Below are 17,682 nucleotides of genomic sequence, written 5' to 3' on the forward strand. Positions count from 1 at the left end.
TGTTACAATGCTGTGATGTCAATGCATTTCGCCCATTGAGTCACGTGAGCTTCAGGATGTAGCGGCCATATTGTTGAAGACATTTATAGGGGACACAGTCGTCACACAGGAAAAATGGCCACTACAGAAAAGTCATTCCAGCAATGCAAAAATGCTACAAATCATATAATTAAAACAAAATGAGGGGATTCAAATATACATAATTGGGCAAACATTCCCATACATAGGGGCAACTAGAACCCCATATAAAGTACAGTATGTGCCATAGTGAGCCAGAGTAACCAAATGGCCAAACAGGAAAGAGATAGGATTAGTCAGCATATATAACCGATTGTTAACAAATGGGAATTATAGCAGTGAGTAGGGGGCAAAAAGGACAGTTATGGGTCAAGAAAGACCTGTAAACTGAATTCAGTATTTAAGCCACTAAGTGCTGGGGATCCAATTTTAAAGAGCCATTCCTTCTCCTTACGTAAAAGAATTGTATCAAAGTCACCCCTACAATTGGGCAAATTGAGTGCATAAATGGCCTTCACACGCAAACCGACAGGAGATGAATTGTGGAATTTATCAAAATGTTCAGCTATTGGAGTTCGATCGTGTTTATTACAAAAGCGTCCTAAATGTTCACCCATTCGTATACGTGATTGCCGTTTTGTTTTTCCAATATATATTTTGTCACAAGGACACTGGAGCATATATTTCACATGTGTGGTGGCACAGTTCCTGAATTGCTTGAAATGAAAAACTTTCTGTCTGTTGACAGCAGAAAATCTGTCTGTCCGGTCAACTTACCTGCATATACTACATCGTTCACAGGGAAACATTCCTATGAGCGGAGCTAAATCTGTTAGCCAATTGTTTGTTGGTGTGAATTCAGATTTAACTAGATTGTCCCTCAGGTTCATTGCTCGCTTAGTGACCATAAGGGGTCTAGGGCCTACAATCTGAGATAATTCAGGGGACTGAGTAAGGATGTGCCAATGCTTAGTAAGAACTTCCCGTACCGCCTCCCACTGGACCCCAAACCGGGTAATAATACGCACAGAAGACAGATCATGAGAGACAGAATTGTCAGTACATGTATGTAATAACTTCCCGCTTACATTTAGAGGCTTCACTTTGGATTGTCTAAGAGTACTATGTTGATACCCATTTCCTGAAATCTGTTATAGAGGCCATCTGCTTCTTGTTCATAGTCGTCACCACAGGTACAATTTCTGCAAATACACAGACATTGTCCAGTGGGGATCCCCCGGATCAGAGAATGTGGATGGGGGCTAGAGGTGAGGAGCAAGGAATTGACAGCTGTAGATTTCCTATACGTTTTAATATGGAGGGCATCACCCTCAATCCATACTGAGAGATCAAGGAACGAGGTTCCCTATAGTTAAAGGTATAGGTGAGTTTGATATTATGATTGTTATTATTGAGTTCAGACAAAAACGCATGAAGCGTCGACTCAGTGCCTTCCCATAGCATGAGGACATCATCGATGTACAGGGGGATGAATAAACAATTTGTTCCTCCCACCAGCCAACGTGCAAGCACGCTGGCAGGGATCGCCACGGCGCTGGTCCTGGCGCAGGCGCAGTGCGCCACCTCACACAGGAATGCGGGCACTAGGTCCGGGCCAGCCGCGGCGAGCTTGCACATGCGCACTGAGTGACGCGGGCGCGCGCTGGGCACCAATGACAGCGCAGGGCGCGGTATTTAAATTGCCCTGAGCTGTCATTGAATGCCATTCGGTCTATTCTGTTCCTGTGTTACCTGATTACTGTGAGTACTTACCTGGTTCAATCTTTAACAAGCTTGTGCAGACTCCACCTCCGCAACATCGCTAAAATCCGCACGTTCCTAACCCCAGAAACCACTAAACAGCTCATCCACTCCCTCATCATATCACGACTCGACTACTGCAACTCCCTCCTCACTGGCCTGCCTCACCACAGGCTATCCCCACTTCAGTCCATCCTGAATACGGCTGCCAGACACATTCACCTTTCCAACCGCTCCGTCTCCACCACCCCCCTCTGCCAATCCCTCCACTGGCTTCCGATTGCGCAACAGATCAAATTCAAAATCCTAACACTGACGTACAAAGCCGTCCACCATACTGCCCCGAACTACATCACTGACCTAATATCCAAGTACCACCCAACACGCACACTCCGCTCCTCACAAGACCTCCTTCTCTCTAGTTCCCTGGTCTCCTCCTCCCATGCCTGCCTCCAGGACTTCTCCAGGGTGTCACCCATCCTCTGGAACTCCCTGCCCCAACCCATCAGATTATCACCTACTCTCCTCTCCTTTAGGCGCACCCTGAAAACCCATCTCTTCAGGGAAGCCTACCCTACCCACTGCTAACTTGACCGACCTCCTCCACTCTCCCTACCACCCCATCCCCCACAGGTATCTCCTCCTGTGCCACCATCCCCTCCCTCCTAGATTGTAAGCTCCAAGGAACAGGGCCCTCAATCCCCTCATGTTTTGCATTGTATTGTTGTTGTTTTGTCACATGTTCTGTCCCCCTTTGTAATGTACAGCACTGAGAGAACTATTGGCGCTTTATAAATACTGTATAATAATAATAAAAAGACAGGGTTGTCTACCTATAAAATCTACTAAAATGCCCCAGATCCGGAAAAATCGATGGCTGGGAGTATTCCTTGATCTGGTTCATCGTGACTTGGCACAGCTTGATTGGAGACCAAGTGGTGTTGATAACCTTTCACAGCATGAGAGACAGGTACTCAGGGAACTTAAGGAAGCACCCAACCTTGTGACAAAGGTGGTAATGTGGTGTTCATGTCCACAGATGACTATGAATGTGAGATCAAAAGGCAGCTTCAATATACTTCTACATACAGTAAACTAGAGAGGAATCCTTTTCCCAGGGTGGTCTCGCTCCTTAATCATGAACTATCCCTGGCATGTGAGGTGGGCCTTATCACCAAGAAGGAATACAGTTATCTACATGTGGAGGATTATAACATCCCCACTATCTACATTATCCCCAAGGTACATAAGAAGTTGGTTATTCCATCAGGGAGGCCCATCATCTCAGCCATTAAAGGACCCTTGGAGTGAATTGGAAAATACATTGATGCCCTTATTAAGGATTATTAATAATAAAGTAATTATTTCTAAGGTCTCTGGGTTTCCTAAAGATCAAGCTCGGCTTCTGTGGAAGTGAGTGACCCAGGGCAGGATCATTTTTGAGAATGTTCCAACTTTTGGAAAGAATCTGTTTGATGGCCCAGGATCTATTATTAAATCTCGCACAGAACCATATTGAATCTCATACCTTAGATGTATCCTAGCTCCCAGTAGGCTACTCAAGACTACGAGCCTCCCTAAATCTGTTCCAGGCCCATGGTCTGGTCTCTTTGACCAAAAAGGGAATTATAGATGTGATGTTCCCAACTGTGGCACCTGCGAGATCACTTGGGATCATTAAATGTAGTACTTCTTTTGTTGTGTATGGACTTTAGTGCCCATGCGGCTTACTCTATATAGGCCGTACTTCCTGTCCTTTGAGAATTCACATCAGTGAAATAAAAGCAGTATCAAAAAATGGTAAAAAAAAAATGCTCTGTCCCCCATCATTTTAAAGACGTCCCCCGAGGTAGTTACTGTGGTATCAGAGTCTTTGGGGTGGAGGCCATACCGAAAGATCTGGACAATGGCAGGAGACACCAAAGACTCTGCAGGAGAGAAAACACTTGGATTTTTACACTAGATACTTTATCCCCAAAAGGTTTGAATGATGATCTTGAAACACATGCCTTGATATAGTCCATGAAAAGTCTCCATCTGTTTTAAACAGCAGTTACATCACATGAATTCTACCCATTCTTTTCATGAACAATTTATCTCCAGCCCAATGTCTTTTCTTATTTCTTTATTCATTTATCCCCAAAATTCATAGAGGCCTGGAAGGTTCTCGGTTTTTGGTCTTTTAATTATTTTTATCATTCATCATTTATTATGATTCATCATAAATTCATGAATTAATTATTTAATTAATTTATTATTATTATAGTCTTCCTGTTTTATTTTTGTCTTTATTTTTCATATTTACTGTATATACTAGTTTCTGTTTCATTCCCTTCTATTCATTCATTTTTATTTATTCAGTCATTAACTATCATTTATTCAATTTATATATATATATATATATATATATATAAAAATATATTTTTATCATTATTTTAAATATTTTCCAATATTTTTCATTATCGTTATTCATCAATTCAATTTACCAGTGTTGTGGTCCATCAATTGTTAGTTAATCATTTATTTTATTTTTTATTTTTTGAGTTATTTGCATAATTTCCCCTTTTTTTCCTTCCTCCTTTGGATCATAATCCATAAACTCTTCCATCTAGTGCAAGGTGGGCGCTGTGCCCCTCCATCCCTCCTTGTGTTGTGAGATGGAGGCGTTGGTTCCTGGGCTCTCCATCCCGCAAGTGACGACGCAGTGAGCAGTAGACTGTGGCTGTGTGCAGCCACCCTCCGTCTGTTCGGATTTACATATGGGCGGTTTCAGAGGCTTCTCGGTTGCACCTCCTGTGATATGCCCTCCAGTGACAAGTAAAGATGGCGGCTGGAATGCATTGAGCAGGCACCCATTAGTGGTTACATTCCGGCGTGCATTCCACCGCCATCTGAGCAGCCTCTGCTGTTGATTGTTTGTTTGAAGTTCCTCTCTCCACTGCCGTTGTTACAATTCTGACACATCGAACACAATACTTCCTCATAATATTCCTGTAAACCCATCTGATCACTTGGAAAGAGTTCTAAAGAGTTGCTGAAGCATTTTAAGAGCTCTAATAACATGGATTTAATGCAAATCACTCAGCAAAAGATCGATATGCTCTGATCACAATGTACAGGTAAAGCTGAATCATGGATTTATTACTACACCGTGTTCCAAATTATTCTGCAAATTCTATTTAAGTGTCACAAAGATGAAATATTTTGTTTTTCAGTGTAACTCATGGATGGCATTGTGTGTCAGGGCTCTTTTGATCACTGAAAACAATCTCGGACATCTGTGATAATTAGATTGGCCGGTGAGCCAAATTTAAGGAAAAACTCCTAAAGGACGGCGTTCCACATTATTAAGCAGAGCACCATTTTCAAGCAATATGGGGAAGAAAAAGGATCTCTCTGCTGCTGAAAAGAGTGAAATAGTTCGATGCCTTGGACGAGGGATGAAAACATTCAATATTTCAGGAAAACGTAAGCGTGATCATCGCACTATGAAGAGATTTGTGGCTGATTCAGAGCACAGACGGGTTGGTGCAGATAAAGGCACATTGAGGAAGATTTCTGCCAGATCCATGCATCGGATCAAGAGAGCAGCTGCTAAAATCCCATTACATAGCAGCAAACAGATATTTGAAGCTGCTGGTGCCTCTGGAGTCCCACGGACATCAAGGTGTAGAGTCCTCCAGAGTCTTGCAACTGTGCATAAACCTTCCATTCGGCCACCACTAACCAATGCTCACAAGCAGAAACGGCTGCATTGGGCAGAAAATACATGAAGACTCATTTTCAAACAGTCCTGTTCACTGATGAGTACTGTGCAACTCTGGGTGGTCCAGATGGATGGAGTAGTGGATGGTTGGTGGACGGCCACCCTGTTCCAACAAGGCTGTGATGTCAGCAAGGCGGTGGTGGAGTCATGTTTTGGGCCGGAATCATGGAAACAGAGCTTCTCAGCCCCTTTAGGGTCCCTGAACGTATAAAGATGACCTCTGCAAAGTATGAGGAGTTTATGACTGACCACTTTCTTCCCTGGTACAGAAGGAAGAACTATGCTTTCCGTAATAAAATCATCTTCATGCATGACAATGCACCATCTCATGCTGCAAAGAATACCTCTGCATCAATGGCTGCTATGGGGATAAAAGGAGAGAAAGTCATGGTGTGGCCTCCATGCTCCCCTGACCTCAATCCTATTGAGAACCTTTGGAGCATCCTCAAGCAAAAGATCTATGAGGGTGGGAGGCCGATTACATCCAAACAGCAGCTCTGGGAGGCTATTCTGACATCTTGCAAACAAATTCAAGCAGAAACTGTCCAAAAACTCCCAAGTTCAATGGATGCAAGACTTGTGATCTGCTATCAGATAAGGGGTCCTATGTTACAATGTAACGTGACCGCTTCAAATGTTTACAAAGTTACAATGTTGTTAAAAGTTGGATTGAAATAGCTTTTGATTTCAGTAAATTTGCTGCAAACACAACAAATGACAATTTTCAGTTCTTTACAACCTAGAAAGTGTTTTGAAACTTCCTGTGCGGAATAATCCGGAACAAAAATCCTGTTATCATTAGGAGGTTTGTTCAATTAAATGTGAATTGTCCTCTTATAGTTGTCACCTGAGAATTATGCCGACTGATATTTACATCAATTATTGAGGGAAATGAGAAAAATATCATCTGCAGAATCATTTGGAACACGGTGTATTTGTATTCATACTTTTGTTATTCATTTCAGTGATCAACATCATTATTTTATGGCAATTATGTGCTGAGCATTATATATTATATATACACACTATATACACATATACATAAACACACACACATACATATAGACATATATATATACACAGTTGTGCTCAAAAGTTTGCATACCCTGGCAGAAATTGTGACATTTTGGCATTGATATTGAAAATATGACTGATCTGCCAAAAAACTGTCTTTTATTTGGGGATAGTGATCATATGAAGCCATTTATTATCAAATAGTTGCTTGGCTCCTTTTTTAAATCATAATGATAACAGAAATCACACAAATAACCTGGATCAGAAGGCTCCGCCCCCAGGATCAGAAGTCTCCACCCCCTGGAATGTTTGGCCTTGGTACAGACACACAAGGTGACACACACGGGTTACAATGCCAATTAGAAGTTAATGTCCCACATCTGTGGCTTTTTAATTTGCAATTAGTGTCAGTGTATAAATAGTCAATGAGTTTGTTAGCTCTCAAGTGGATGCACTGACTAGGCTAGATACTGAGTCATGGGGACCAGAAAAGAACTGTTAAATGTCCTGCATAACAAGGTAATAGATCTTTATAAAGATGGAAAAGGACATAAAAAGATATCCAAAGCCTTGAATATGCCAATCAGTACTGTTAAATCACCTATTAAGAAGTGGAAAGTTCGGGGATCTCTTGATACCAAGCCAAGGTCAGGTAGACCAAGAAAGATTGCAGCCACAACTGCCAGAAGAATTGTCCGGGATACAAAGAAAAAACCTCACAGACAACCTCAAAACAAATCCAGGCTGCTCTGGAAAAAGATGGTGTGGTTGATTTTAAGGAGTACAATACGGTGATACTTGAACAAAAATGAACTGCTTGGTGGAGGTGCCAGGAAGAAGCTTTTACTGCACCAATGCCACAAAAAAGCCCGGTTATAATATGCCTGACAACACCTTGACATGCCTAACCGGGCCATCTTGTGTCATTGATGCAGTAAAGGCTTCTTTCTGGTACCTCCACCATGCAGCTCATTTTTGTTCAAGTGTCATCATATTGTGCTCCTTCAAAACAACCGCACTGTCTTTTTCCAGAGCAGCCTGGATTTTTCTTGCAGTTACCTACGGGTTTCCCTTTGTATCCCAAACAATTCTTCTGGCAGTTGTGGCTGCAATCTTTCTTGGTCTACCTGACCTTGGCTTGGTATCAAGAGATCCCCGAACTTTCCACTGCTTTAATAGGTGATTTAACAGCACTGATTGGCATATTCAAGGCTTTGGACATCTCTTTATGTCCTTTTCCATCTTTATAAAGTTCATTTACCTTGTTATGCAGGACTTTTGACAGTTCCTTTCTGATCCCCATGACTCAGTTTCTAGCCTAGTCAGTGCTTCCACGTAAGAGCTAATAAACTCATTGACTATTTATACACTGACACTAATTGCAATTTAACAAGCCACAGATGTGGGACATGAACCTCTAATTGGCATTGTAATCCGTTTGTGTCACCTTGTGTGTCTGTACCAAGGCCAAACATTCCAGGGGGCGGAGACTTCTGATCCAGGGGGCGGAGCCTTCTGATCCAGGCTATTTGTGTGATTTCTGTTATCATTATGATTTAAAAAAGGAGCCAAACAACTATTTGATAATAAATGGCTTCATATGATCATCATCCTTCAATAAAAGAGCATTTTTTGGCAGATCTGTCATATTTTCAATATCAATGCCAAAATTTCACAATTTCTGCCGGGGGAGGAAAACTTTTGAGCACAACTGTACCATGTTCACTGCCACCCCTCTGTCCAAGTATACCACGTCCACCGCCACCCCTCTGTCCAAGTATACCACGTCCACCGCCACCCCTCTGTCCAAGTATACCACGTCCACCACCACCCCTCTGTCCAAGTATACCACGTCCACCGCCACCCCTCTGTCCAAGTATACCACGTCCACCGCCACCCCTCTGTCCAAGTATACCACGTCCACCGCCACCCCTCTGTCCAAGTATACCACGTCCACCGTCACCCCTCTGTCCAAGTATACCACGTCCACCGCCACCCCTCTGTCCAAGTATACCACGTCCACCGACACCCCTCTGTCCAAGTATACCACGTCCACCACCAACCCTCTGTCCAAGTATACCACGTCCACCGCCACCCCTCTGTCCAAGTATACCACGTCCACCGCCACCCCTCTGTCCAAGTATACCACGTCCACCGACACCCCTCTGTCCAAGTATGCCACGTCCACCGCCACCCATCTGTCCAAGTATACCACGTCCACCGCCACCCCTCTGTCCAAGTATACCACGACCACCGTCACCCCTCTGTCCAAGTATACCACATTCACAGCCACCCCTATCCAAGTATACCACGTCCACCACCACCCCTCTGTCCAATTATACCATGTCCACCGCCACCCCTCTGTCCAATTATACCATGTCCACCGCCACCCCTCTGTCCAAGTATACCACAACCACCACCACCCCTCTGTCTAAGTATACCACGTCCACCGCCACCCCTCTGTCCAAGTATACCACGTCCACCGCCACCCCTCTGTCCAAGTATACCACATTCACGGCCACCCCTATCCAAGTATACCACGTCCACCACCACCCCTCTGTCCAAATATACCACAACCACCACCACCCCTCCGTCCAAGTATACCACCACCACCCCTCTGTCCAAGTATACCACATCCACCACCACCCCTCTGTCCAAGTATACCACATCCACCACCACCCCTCTGTCCAAGTGTACCACATCCACCACCACCCCTCTGTCCAAGTATACCATTTCCACCGCCACCCCTCTGTCCAAATATACCACATCCACCACCACCCCTCTGTCCAAGTATACCACTGCCACCCCTCTATCCAAGTATACCAAGTCCACCGCCACCCCTCTGTCCAAGTATACCATGTCCACAGCCCCCCCCTCTGTCCAAGTATACCACATCCACCACCACCCCTCTGTCCAAGTATACCATTTCCACCACCACCCCTCTGTCCAAGTATACCACAACCACCACCACCCCTCCATCCAAGTATACCACATCCACCACCACTCCTCTGTCCAAGTATACCACTGCCACCCCTCTATCCAAGTATACCAAGTCCACCGCCACCCCTCTGTCCAAGTATACCACGTCCACAGCCCCCCCCCCCTCTGTCCAAGTATACCACGTCCACTGGCACCCCTCTGTAGAAGTATACCACGTCCACCGCCACTCATCTGTCCAAGTATACCGCGTCCACCGCCACCCCTCTGTCCAAGTATGCCACAACCACCACCACCCCTCCGTCCAAGTATACCACAACCACCACCACCCCTCCGTCCAAGTATACCACAACCACCACCACCCCTGTGTCCAAGTATACCACAACCACCACCACCCCTCTGTCCAAGTATACCACAACCACCACCACCCCTCTGTCCAAGTATACCACAACCACCACCACCCCTCTGTCTAAGTATACCACGTCCACCGCCACCCCTCTGTCCAAGTATACCACATTCACAGCCACCCCTATCCAAGTATACCACGTCCACCACCACCCCTCTGTCCAATTATACCACAACCACCGCCACCCCTCTGTCCAAGTATACCATGTCCACCGACACCCCTCTGTCCAAGTATACCACGTTCACCACCACCCCTCTGTCCAATTATACCACAACCACCGCCACCCACTGTGCAAGTATACCATGTCCACCGCCACCCACTGTGCAAGTATACTATGTCCACCGCCACCCCACTGTCCAAGTATACCATGTCCACCGACACCCCTCTGTCCAAGTATGCCACAACCACCACCACCCCTCTGTCCAAGTATACCACATCCACCACCACCCCTCTGTCCAAGTATACCATTTCCACCGCCACCCCTCTGTCCAAGTATACCACAACCCCTCCATCCAAGTATACCACAACCACCACCACCCCTCTGTCCAAGTATGCCACAACCACCACCCCTCTGTCCAAATATACCACAACCACCACCACCCCTCCGTCCAAGTATACCACCACCACCCCTCTGTCCAAGTATACCACATCCACCACCACCCCTCTGTCCAAGTATACCATTTCCACCACCACCCCTCTGTCCAAGTATACCACAACCACCACCACCCCTCCATCCAAGTATACCACATCCACCACCACTCCTCTGTCCAAGTATACCACTGCCACCCCTCTATCCAAGTATACCAAGTCCACCGCCACCCCTCTGTCCAAGTATACCACGTCCACAGCCCCCCCCCCCTCTGTCCAAGTATACCACGTCCACTGGCACCCCTCTGTAGAAGTATACCACGTCCACCGCCACTCATCTGTCCAAGTATACCGCGTCCACCGCCACCCCTCTGTCCAAGTATGCCACAACCACCACCACCCCTCCGTCCAAGTATACCACAACCACCACCACCCCTGTGTCCAAGTATACCACAACCACCACCACCCCTCTGTCCAAGTATACCACAACCACCACCACCCCTCTGTCCAAGTATACCACAACCACCACCACCCCTCTGTCTAAGTATACCACGTCCACCGCCACCCCTCTGTCCAAGTATACCACATTCACAGCCACCCCTATCCAAGTATACCACGTCCACCACCACCCCTCTGTCCAATTATACCACAACCACCGCCACCCCTCTGTCCAAGTATACCATGTCCACCGACACCCCTCTGTCCAAGTATACCACGTTCACCACCACCCCTCTGTCCAATTATACCACAACCACCGCCACCCACTGTGCAAGTATACCATGTCCACCGCCACCCACTGTGCAAGTATACTATGTCCACCGCCACCCCACTGTCCAAGTATACCATGTCCACCGACACCCCTCTGTCCAAGTATGCCACAACCAACACCACCCCTCTGTCCAAGTATACCACATCCACCACCACCCCTCTGTCCAAGTATACCATTTCCACCACCACCCCTCTGTCCAAGTATACCACTGCCACCCCTCTGTCCAAGTATACCACATCTACCACCACCCCTCTGTCCAAGTATACCATTTCCACCACCACTCCTCTGTCCAAGTATACCACTGCCACCCCTCTGTCCAAGTATACCACAACCACCACCACCCCTCCATCCAAGTATACCACATCCACCACCACCCCTCTGTCCAAGTATACCACGTCCACCACCACCCCTCTGTCCAAGTATACCACGTCCACAGCCACCCCTCTGTCCAAGTATACCACATCCACCACCACCCCTCTGTCCAAGTATACCACGTCCACCACCACCCCTCTGTCCAAGGTTTTGCTCACCTCCTCATAAAAAGAAATCAGATTTGTGTGACAACTTCTGTCTTTCATGACTCCATGCTGTCTGTGGCTTACAATATTTGTTTCCAGCAAGAACTCCTCTCTGTGGTCTTTTATTAAACTCTCCAGTATCTTCCCAACTATAGAAGTTACACTAACAGGTCTATAATTACTTGGGAAAGATTTTGTCCCCTTTATAAATATTGGCCCCACATTGGCCTTACACCAATCCAGTGGTACTATGCCAGTCATTAAAGAGTCCCTAACAATGAGAAACAATGGCTGTGAGATGACAGAGCTGAATTCTGTAAGGCCCCGTGGGTGTCTGCCATCCGGTCCAGGGGCTTTATTCACCTTTATTCTGTATAAATATTTCTGCATCATATCAATTGTGAGCCAATGTGGATCATCTGGGGGGTGTCAGTACCACCCCCCATTATGGACAAGAGCCCCCCATGCTCCTTTGTATACACAGAGCTGAAGAAGGGATTTCATACATTGTCCTTCTCTTTGTCCCCCCCCTCTAGATGGTTCTGTAAAGGGCCTACATGCTGGGACCGGACCTTTCTACTATTCATATATTGGAGGAATGTTTTGGGGTCGTCCTGATATCTTTCTGTCGTTTGTTTTCAGTTTTTGCTCCTTTATTTCCTTTTTGCATATTCTGTTCTATTCTTTGTAATGTGTAAACGATGATCGCGTTCCTTCATTGTTATATTTAATAAAGGCTCTTTTCTTATTATCTGTAGCTTTTATAACTTTGGCCGTGAGACACATAGGTTCTCTCCTCACCCCCACTATCTCCGCCCGCATCACTCACCTCCTAAACGACATCTCAGACTGGATGTCGCTACATTTCCTCAAGCTCAACCTCTCCAAAACCGAGCTCCTCGTCTTTCCCCCTGCCAACACCCCCCCCCCCCATCCTATCCATCATCACCAACAACTCCACTATCACTCCCGCCCCGCAAGCCAAAGTCCTTGGCGTCATTCTTGACTCGAACCTCTCCTTCCAACCGCATGTCAAATCACTCACAAACACATGCAGGCTCCATCTTCGCAACATTGCCAAGATACGCTCCTTCCTCACCCCAGACACCACCAAACTTCTAGTACACTCCCTCATCATCTCACGCCTTGACTACTGTAATTCTCTTCTCACCGGCCTACCCCAGTGCAGGCTCTCCCCACTCCAGACCATCCTGAACTCAGCGGCTAGACTCATCCACCTCACCACCCGCTCCACCTCTGCCACCCCCCTCTGCCTCTCCCTCCACTGGCTCCCGATTGCCCAACGCATCAAATTTAAACTCCTAACCCTGACCTACAAAGCCGTTCACAACACTGCCCCTGACTACCTCACCAACCTGATCCCCAAGTACCGCCCTACCCGTACCCTTCGCTCCTCACAGGACCTCCTTCTATCCTGCTCCCTGGTCTCCTCCTCCCATGCACGACTGCAGGACTTCTCCAGGTCCTCCCCCATTCTCTGGAACTCACTGCCCCAATCCATCAGACTGTCGCCTTCCCTCTTCACATTCAGGCGCTCCCTCAAAACCCATCTCTTCAGGGAAGCCTACCCCACCCTCACCTAACGGCCATTCTCCCTCTTTCCTCCCACCCCTCAGCCACTTCCTATTGTACCTTTACCCCCTCCCACCTAGATTGTAAGCTCGAAAGAGTAGGGCCCTCTTACCCCTCGTACGTTGTTTGTTGTTGTTGTTGTACTGTGCCATGTATTGTCTCCCCCTCTATTGTACAGCGCTGAGCAAACCCTTTGGCGCTATATAAACTCGATGTAATAATAATAATAGGTTGGATTTTTATCCTTTTATACTTGTTGCCCATGGGAATATATTTTGCAGTGTGGTCACATACAGTCTTTTTGAAGGACTCTCATTTCTGTGTTGTGTTCATCGATACCAATATTCCCTCCTAGTATAAGTCTTGGAGAGCAGCTCTCAGCCTTGGAAAATTAGCTCTCTTAAAGTTGAGCGTTTTTATTTTCCCGTATATGCTCGCTGTTTACAGCTAACATTATATGGATATTTGTAATAAGCTCAGCATGGTTGGAGATGACCAGGTCCAGCAGATCATCATTCCTAGTTGGGGCCTCTATGAGCTGGACCATAAAATTGTCCTGTAGTAGGTTTATACATTTTTGCACCTTAACTGTTCCTGCAGTACCATTACTCCAGTCAATTTCCAGGTAGTTGCGATCCCCCATTATCACTGTCCCAGCCCTTTCCATTTGTGGGAGGAGCTGAGTCTCAACCTCCTCATTAACACTGGGAGGCCTATAACAAACTCCAATGATGACCTTTGTAGTACCGCCCCCCATGTGCAGTTCCACCCATAATACTTCAGCCTCATCACACTCTCCATCAACTAGGTCCTCTTTCACACTCGCTCTGAGATCACTTCTCACATAGAGACAGACACCACCACCTTTCCTATTTCCCCCGTCTCTCCGAAAGAGAACCTAGCCAGGAATATGAATGGCCCAGTCATGTGAGGAATGAAGCCAAGATTCAGCAATACCAATTCAATCCTAGTTCTCTTCATGCACCAAACCTTCCAACTCACCTATTGTGCTGGGCACACTTCTGGCATTGGTGAACACTTTCATTCACTGACACCTTGTTCATTCACCGACACCTTGTTCATTCACCGACACCTTGTCCATTCACTGACACCTTGTTCACATGGATTTTGTGTATTTTTTATTTTCATACAAATAGTACCAATTCCACTGGATGTTTGTAACATGGGAACCTTCTTATCATCTGCCATAGCCCTAACCCCATCTTTCCTCATTCCACCCCCCAATAAGTACTGACCCCTGTCTGATCTGTCTACCCCATTATAATTTAATTCTTCCTCCACCCTCCATCCTAGTTTATATTCTCCTCCAGCCTTCCCATAAACCCCTCCCCCAGCACAGCAGACCCCCTTTCATTTAGGTGTAGACCATCTCTAGTATATAGGCTGCACCCCAATGAGAAGTCAGCCCAGTGCTCTAGGGTAGGACTCCATTTTTATTCTTCTCCTGCCATCAATGGCCAACCCGGTCCCACACTTCATCCATGTCTTTGGGGGCCTCTCATCTCCTTATGAACTGTTTCTTCCATGATGAAGATCAGCCATGGAGTATATCTGAGGTGTATATCAGGGTGTGCTTCTTCCCCACGAGAGCTGGGATGTCCAGCAACATTCACCTAGAAGACATTTCCCGCACTCAAGGCACTAATACCTCTCCAGGGTTGTGTGAGACCCCTGATGTACAGGAAGACAGTACTTCATTGAGGAACATTTCCCTCACTCAGGACAGGAAAGTGGCTTCTCTCCCAAGTGACATCTCTGATGTCTGTAAAGATTGGACTGAGCTGAAAAACATTTTCCACACTCAAGACAGGAATATGGCTTCTCCCCCGTGTGAGATCTCTGATGTGTGTAAAGACTGGCTTTCTGTGAAAAACTTTTCCCACACTCAGGACAGGAATACGGCATCTCTCCCGTGTGAGATCTCTGATGTGTGTAAAGTTGGGACATCTGTGAAAAACTTTTCCCACACTCAGGACAGGAATACGGCTTCTCCCCCGTGTGAGATCTCTGATGTATGTAAAGATGGGACTTCCTTGAAAAACATTTCCCGCACTCAGGACAGGAATATGGTTTCTCCCCCGTGTGAGATCTCTGATGTGTGTAAAGATGGGACTTCCTTGAAAAACATTTCCCGCACTCAGGACAGGAATATGGCTTCTCCCCCGTGTGAGATCTCTGATGTGTGTTAAGACTGGACTTCATTGAAAAACATTTTCCGCACTCAGGACAAGAATAAGGCTTCTCCCCCGTGTGAGATCTCTGATGTGTGTAAAGACTGGACTTCACAGAAAAACATTTTCCGCACTCAGGACATGAATATGGCTTCTCCCCTGTGTGAGATCTTATATGCAAATTAAGATGGTATTTATAATAGAACCACTTCCCGCACTCAGTACAGGAGAAGCTCTGAGAAGCTGTTGGAAGGCTGGCCTGGTCCCGCACAGTCTGAGGTTCCTCAGGATACGAGGAATCCGATGGTCCATCTACACTGGGTGGTGCCGGATGGACATTGGAGGGAGCCGGGTTTTCTCCTGGACTATACTGTGTGATGTCCTCATCTTCTACTTTCCAGTCTGGAGACAAAGTGAGACAATCCTCAGAGGTTTTCCTCATCTCCCGGCCATGGACTAAAATACAAAGACAAAGAGGACTACTAGACAGGAGCTGATTGGTTCGCCCAAACCAGGACTCCGCCCACATCAGGCAGCTTGGTCTCTGAGGAGCTTACAATTCCACCCTCAAGGGAACTAGGAAATGGCTCCTCTGATCTCCTACCAGGTCATTTCTTTATTCATGGACCTTAGTCAGAGAGTGAGGAAACAACCAGAACTGTCTTTTATAGGAGGGACAGTGATGAGGGGATTATAGGACGAGGGTCCCCACCCCCTCTATCACTCATCACCATCTTCCCAACACAAGAAATACTGCACTTCCTTATTTAGTCCATGATTTAGTCATGAAGAACAGCGGGGCTGAGCCCCACCAGAGGTCAGAGAGTGAGGATGGGGGGAGAACAACCAAGATGAAGACTGGACTGATCCTGAAGACCACCATCATTGGGGTATTGACTCCTCCCTCATTATCACTTTCTTATCACATTATTATCACCATGTAAAAGTCTGTGCTCCAATCACATCATCCGATACAAAATGTCCAGCTGGGAGGAAATGGGTGTAACAAAAGAGAATCCATATTATGTGTATATATAGCAGTGGGGGGAGGGGGAGAGCAGAAGTCAGGAGTATGTAATGTACAACACAGAGTATATAGTGCAGGGGTCAGGAGTATGTAATGTACAACATAGTATATAGTGCAGGGGTCAGGAGTATGTAATGTACAACATAGTGTATATAGTGCTGGGGTCAAGACTATGTAATGTACAACATAGTATATAGTGCAGGGGTCAGGAGTATGTAATGTACAACATAGAGTATATAGTGCAGGGGTCAGCAGTATGTAATGTACAACATAGAGTATATAGTGCAGGGGTCAGGAGGATGTAATGTACAACAGAGTATATAGTGCAGGGGTCAGGAGTATGTAATGTACAACATAGTGTATATAGTGCTGGGGTCAAGACTATGTAATGTACAACATAGTATATAGTGCAGGGGTCAGGAGTATGTAATGTACAACATAGAGTATATAGTGCAGGGGTCAGGAGTATGTAATGTACAACATAGAGTATATAGTGCAGGGGTCAGCAGTATGTAATGTACAAAATAAATTATACAGTGTAAGGGTCAGGACTCATAATATTGGTATTCAGTAATCAGTGGAAGATTAAATGTTTCCTGTAGACAAGTTGCAGAGATCCCACACCGCTGCCTCCCATCTCCTGAGACTGCACTCAGTGACTTGGGTCTGAGACTATACAGACATATCCCTCCACCCGGCACAGCCAGCAGACCACAGAGCAAGGAACCCTGGGAGAATTGTTCTGTCAGAGATCTTACTAGACCCGGGCATGGGGAAGGAGACCGTAGACACTTATGTCAGGTGATAAGGTCTTGTAATGCCTGTGCTGAAAATCAACATTTTGCTGCCATCTGAACCCCAGAACCTCCATAAATCCAGTCTAGATACATAAATTGTGTCTGCAGCACAGAGAAGGAAGATTATCCGAGAGAAATCCAGGAATACAGGACGGGGAACACAGCTCAGGAAAGTGACCAGGGGATTACAGGCTGATATCACCCAGTCCTACTCTGGACCAATCAGTGAGCAGTATGGGTGGAGGAATGGATTTAGTGTTCATGACCCACCTGTGCTGATCTCTGTAGGAGTGTCC

General features: G+C 46.2%; 1 protein-coding gene across 1 annotated transcript in view; it reads right to left on the reverse strand.

Annotated features, from left to right (window-relative positions):
- The window catches only part of LOC149445484 (uncharacterized), a 114,128-nt gene extending 98,114 nt beyond the window's left edge, over positions 1–16,014 (reverse strand). Inside the window, exon 1 of the mRNA XM_089653779.1 lies at positions 15,114–16,014. Coding sequence (XP_089509905.1) covers positions 15,114–16,004 — 891 coding nt within the window. The 5' untranslated portion in view covers positions 16,005–16,014. The remainder of the gene's footprint in view (positions 1–15,113) is intronic.
- Positions 16,015–17,682: the final 1,668 nt, after the last annotated feature.

The sequence above is a fragment of the Staurois parvus genome, unplaced genomic scaffold, assembly GCF_062004578.1.
Source record: "Staurois parvus isolate SC_StPar_1 unplaced genomic scaffold, SC_StPar_1.0 ptg000720l, whole genome shotgun sequence".
NCBI lineage: Eukaryota > Metazoa > Chordata > Amphibia > Anura > Ranidae > Staurois > Staurois parvus.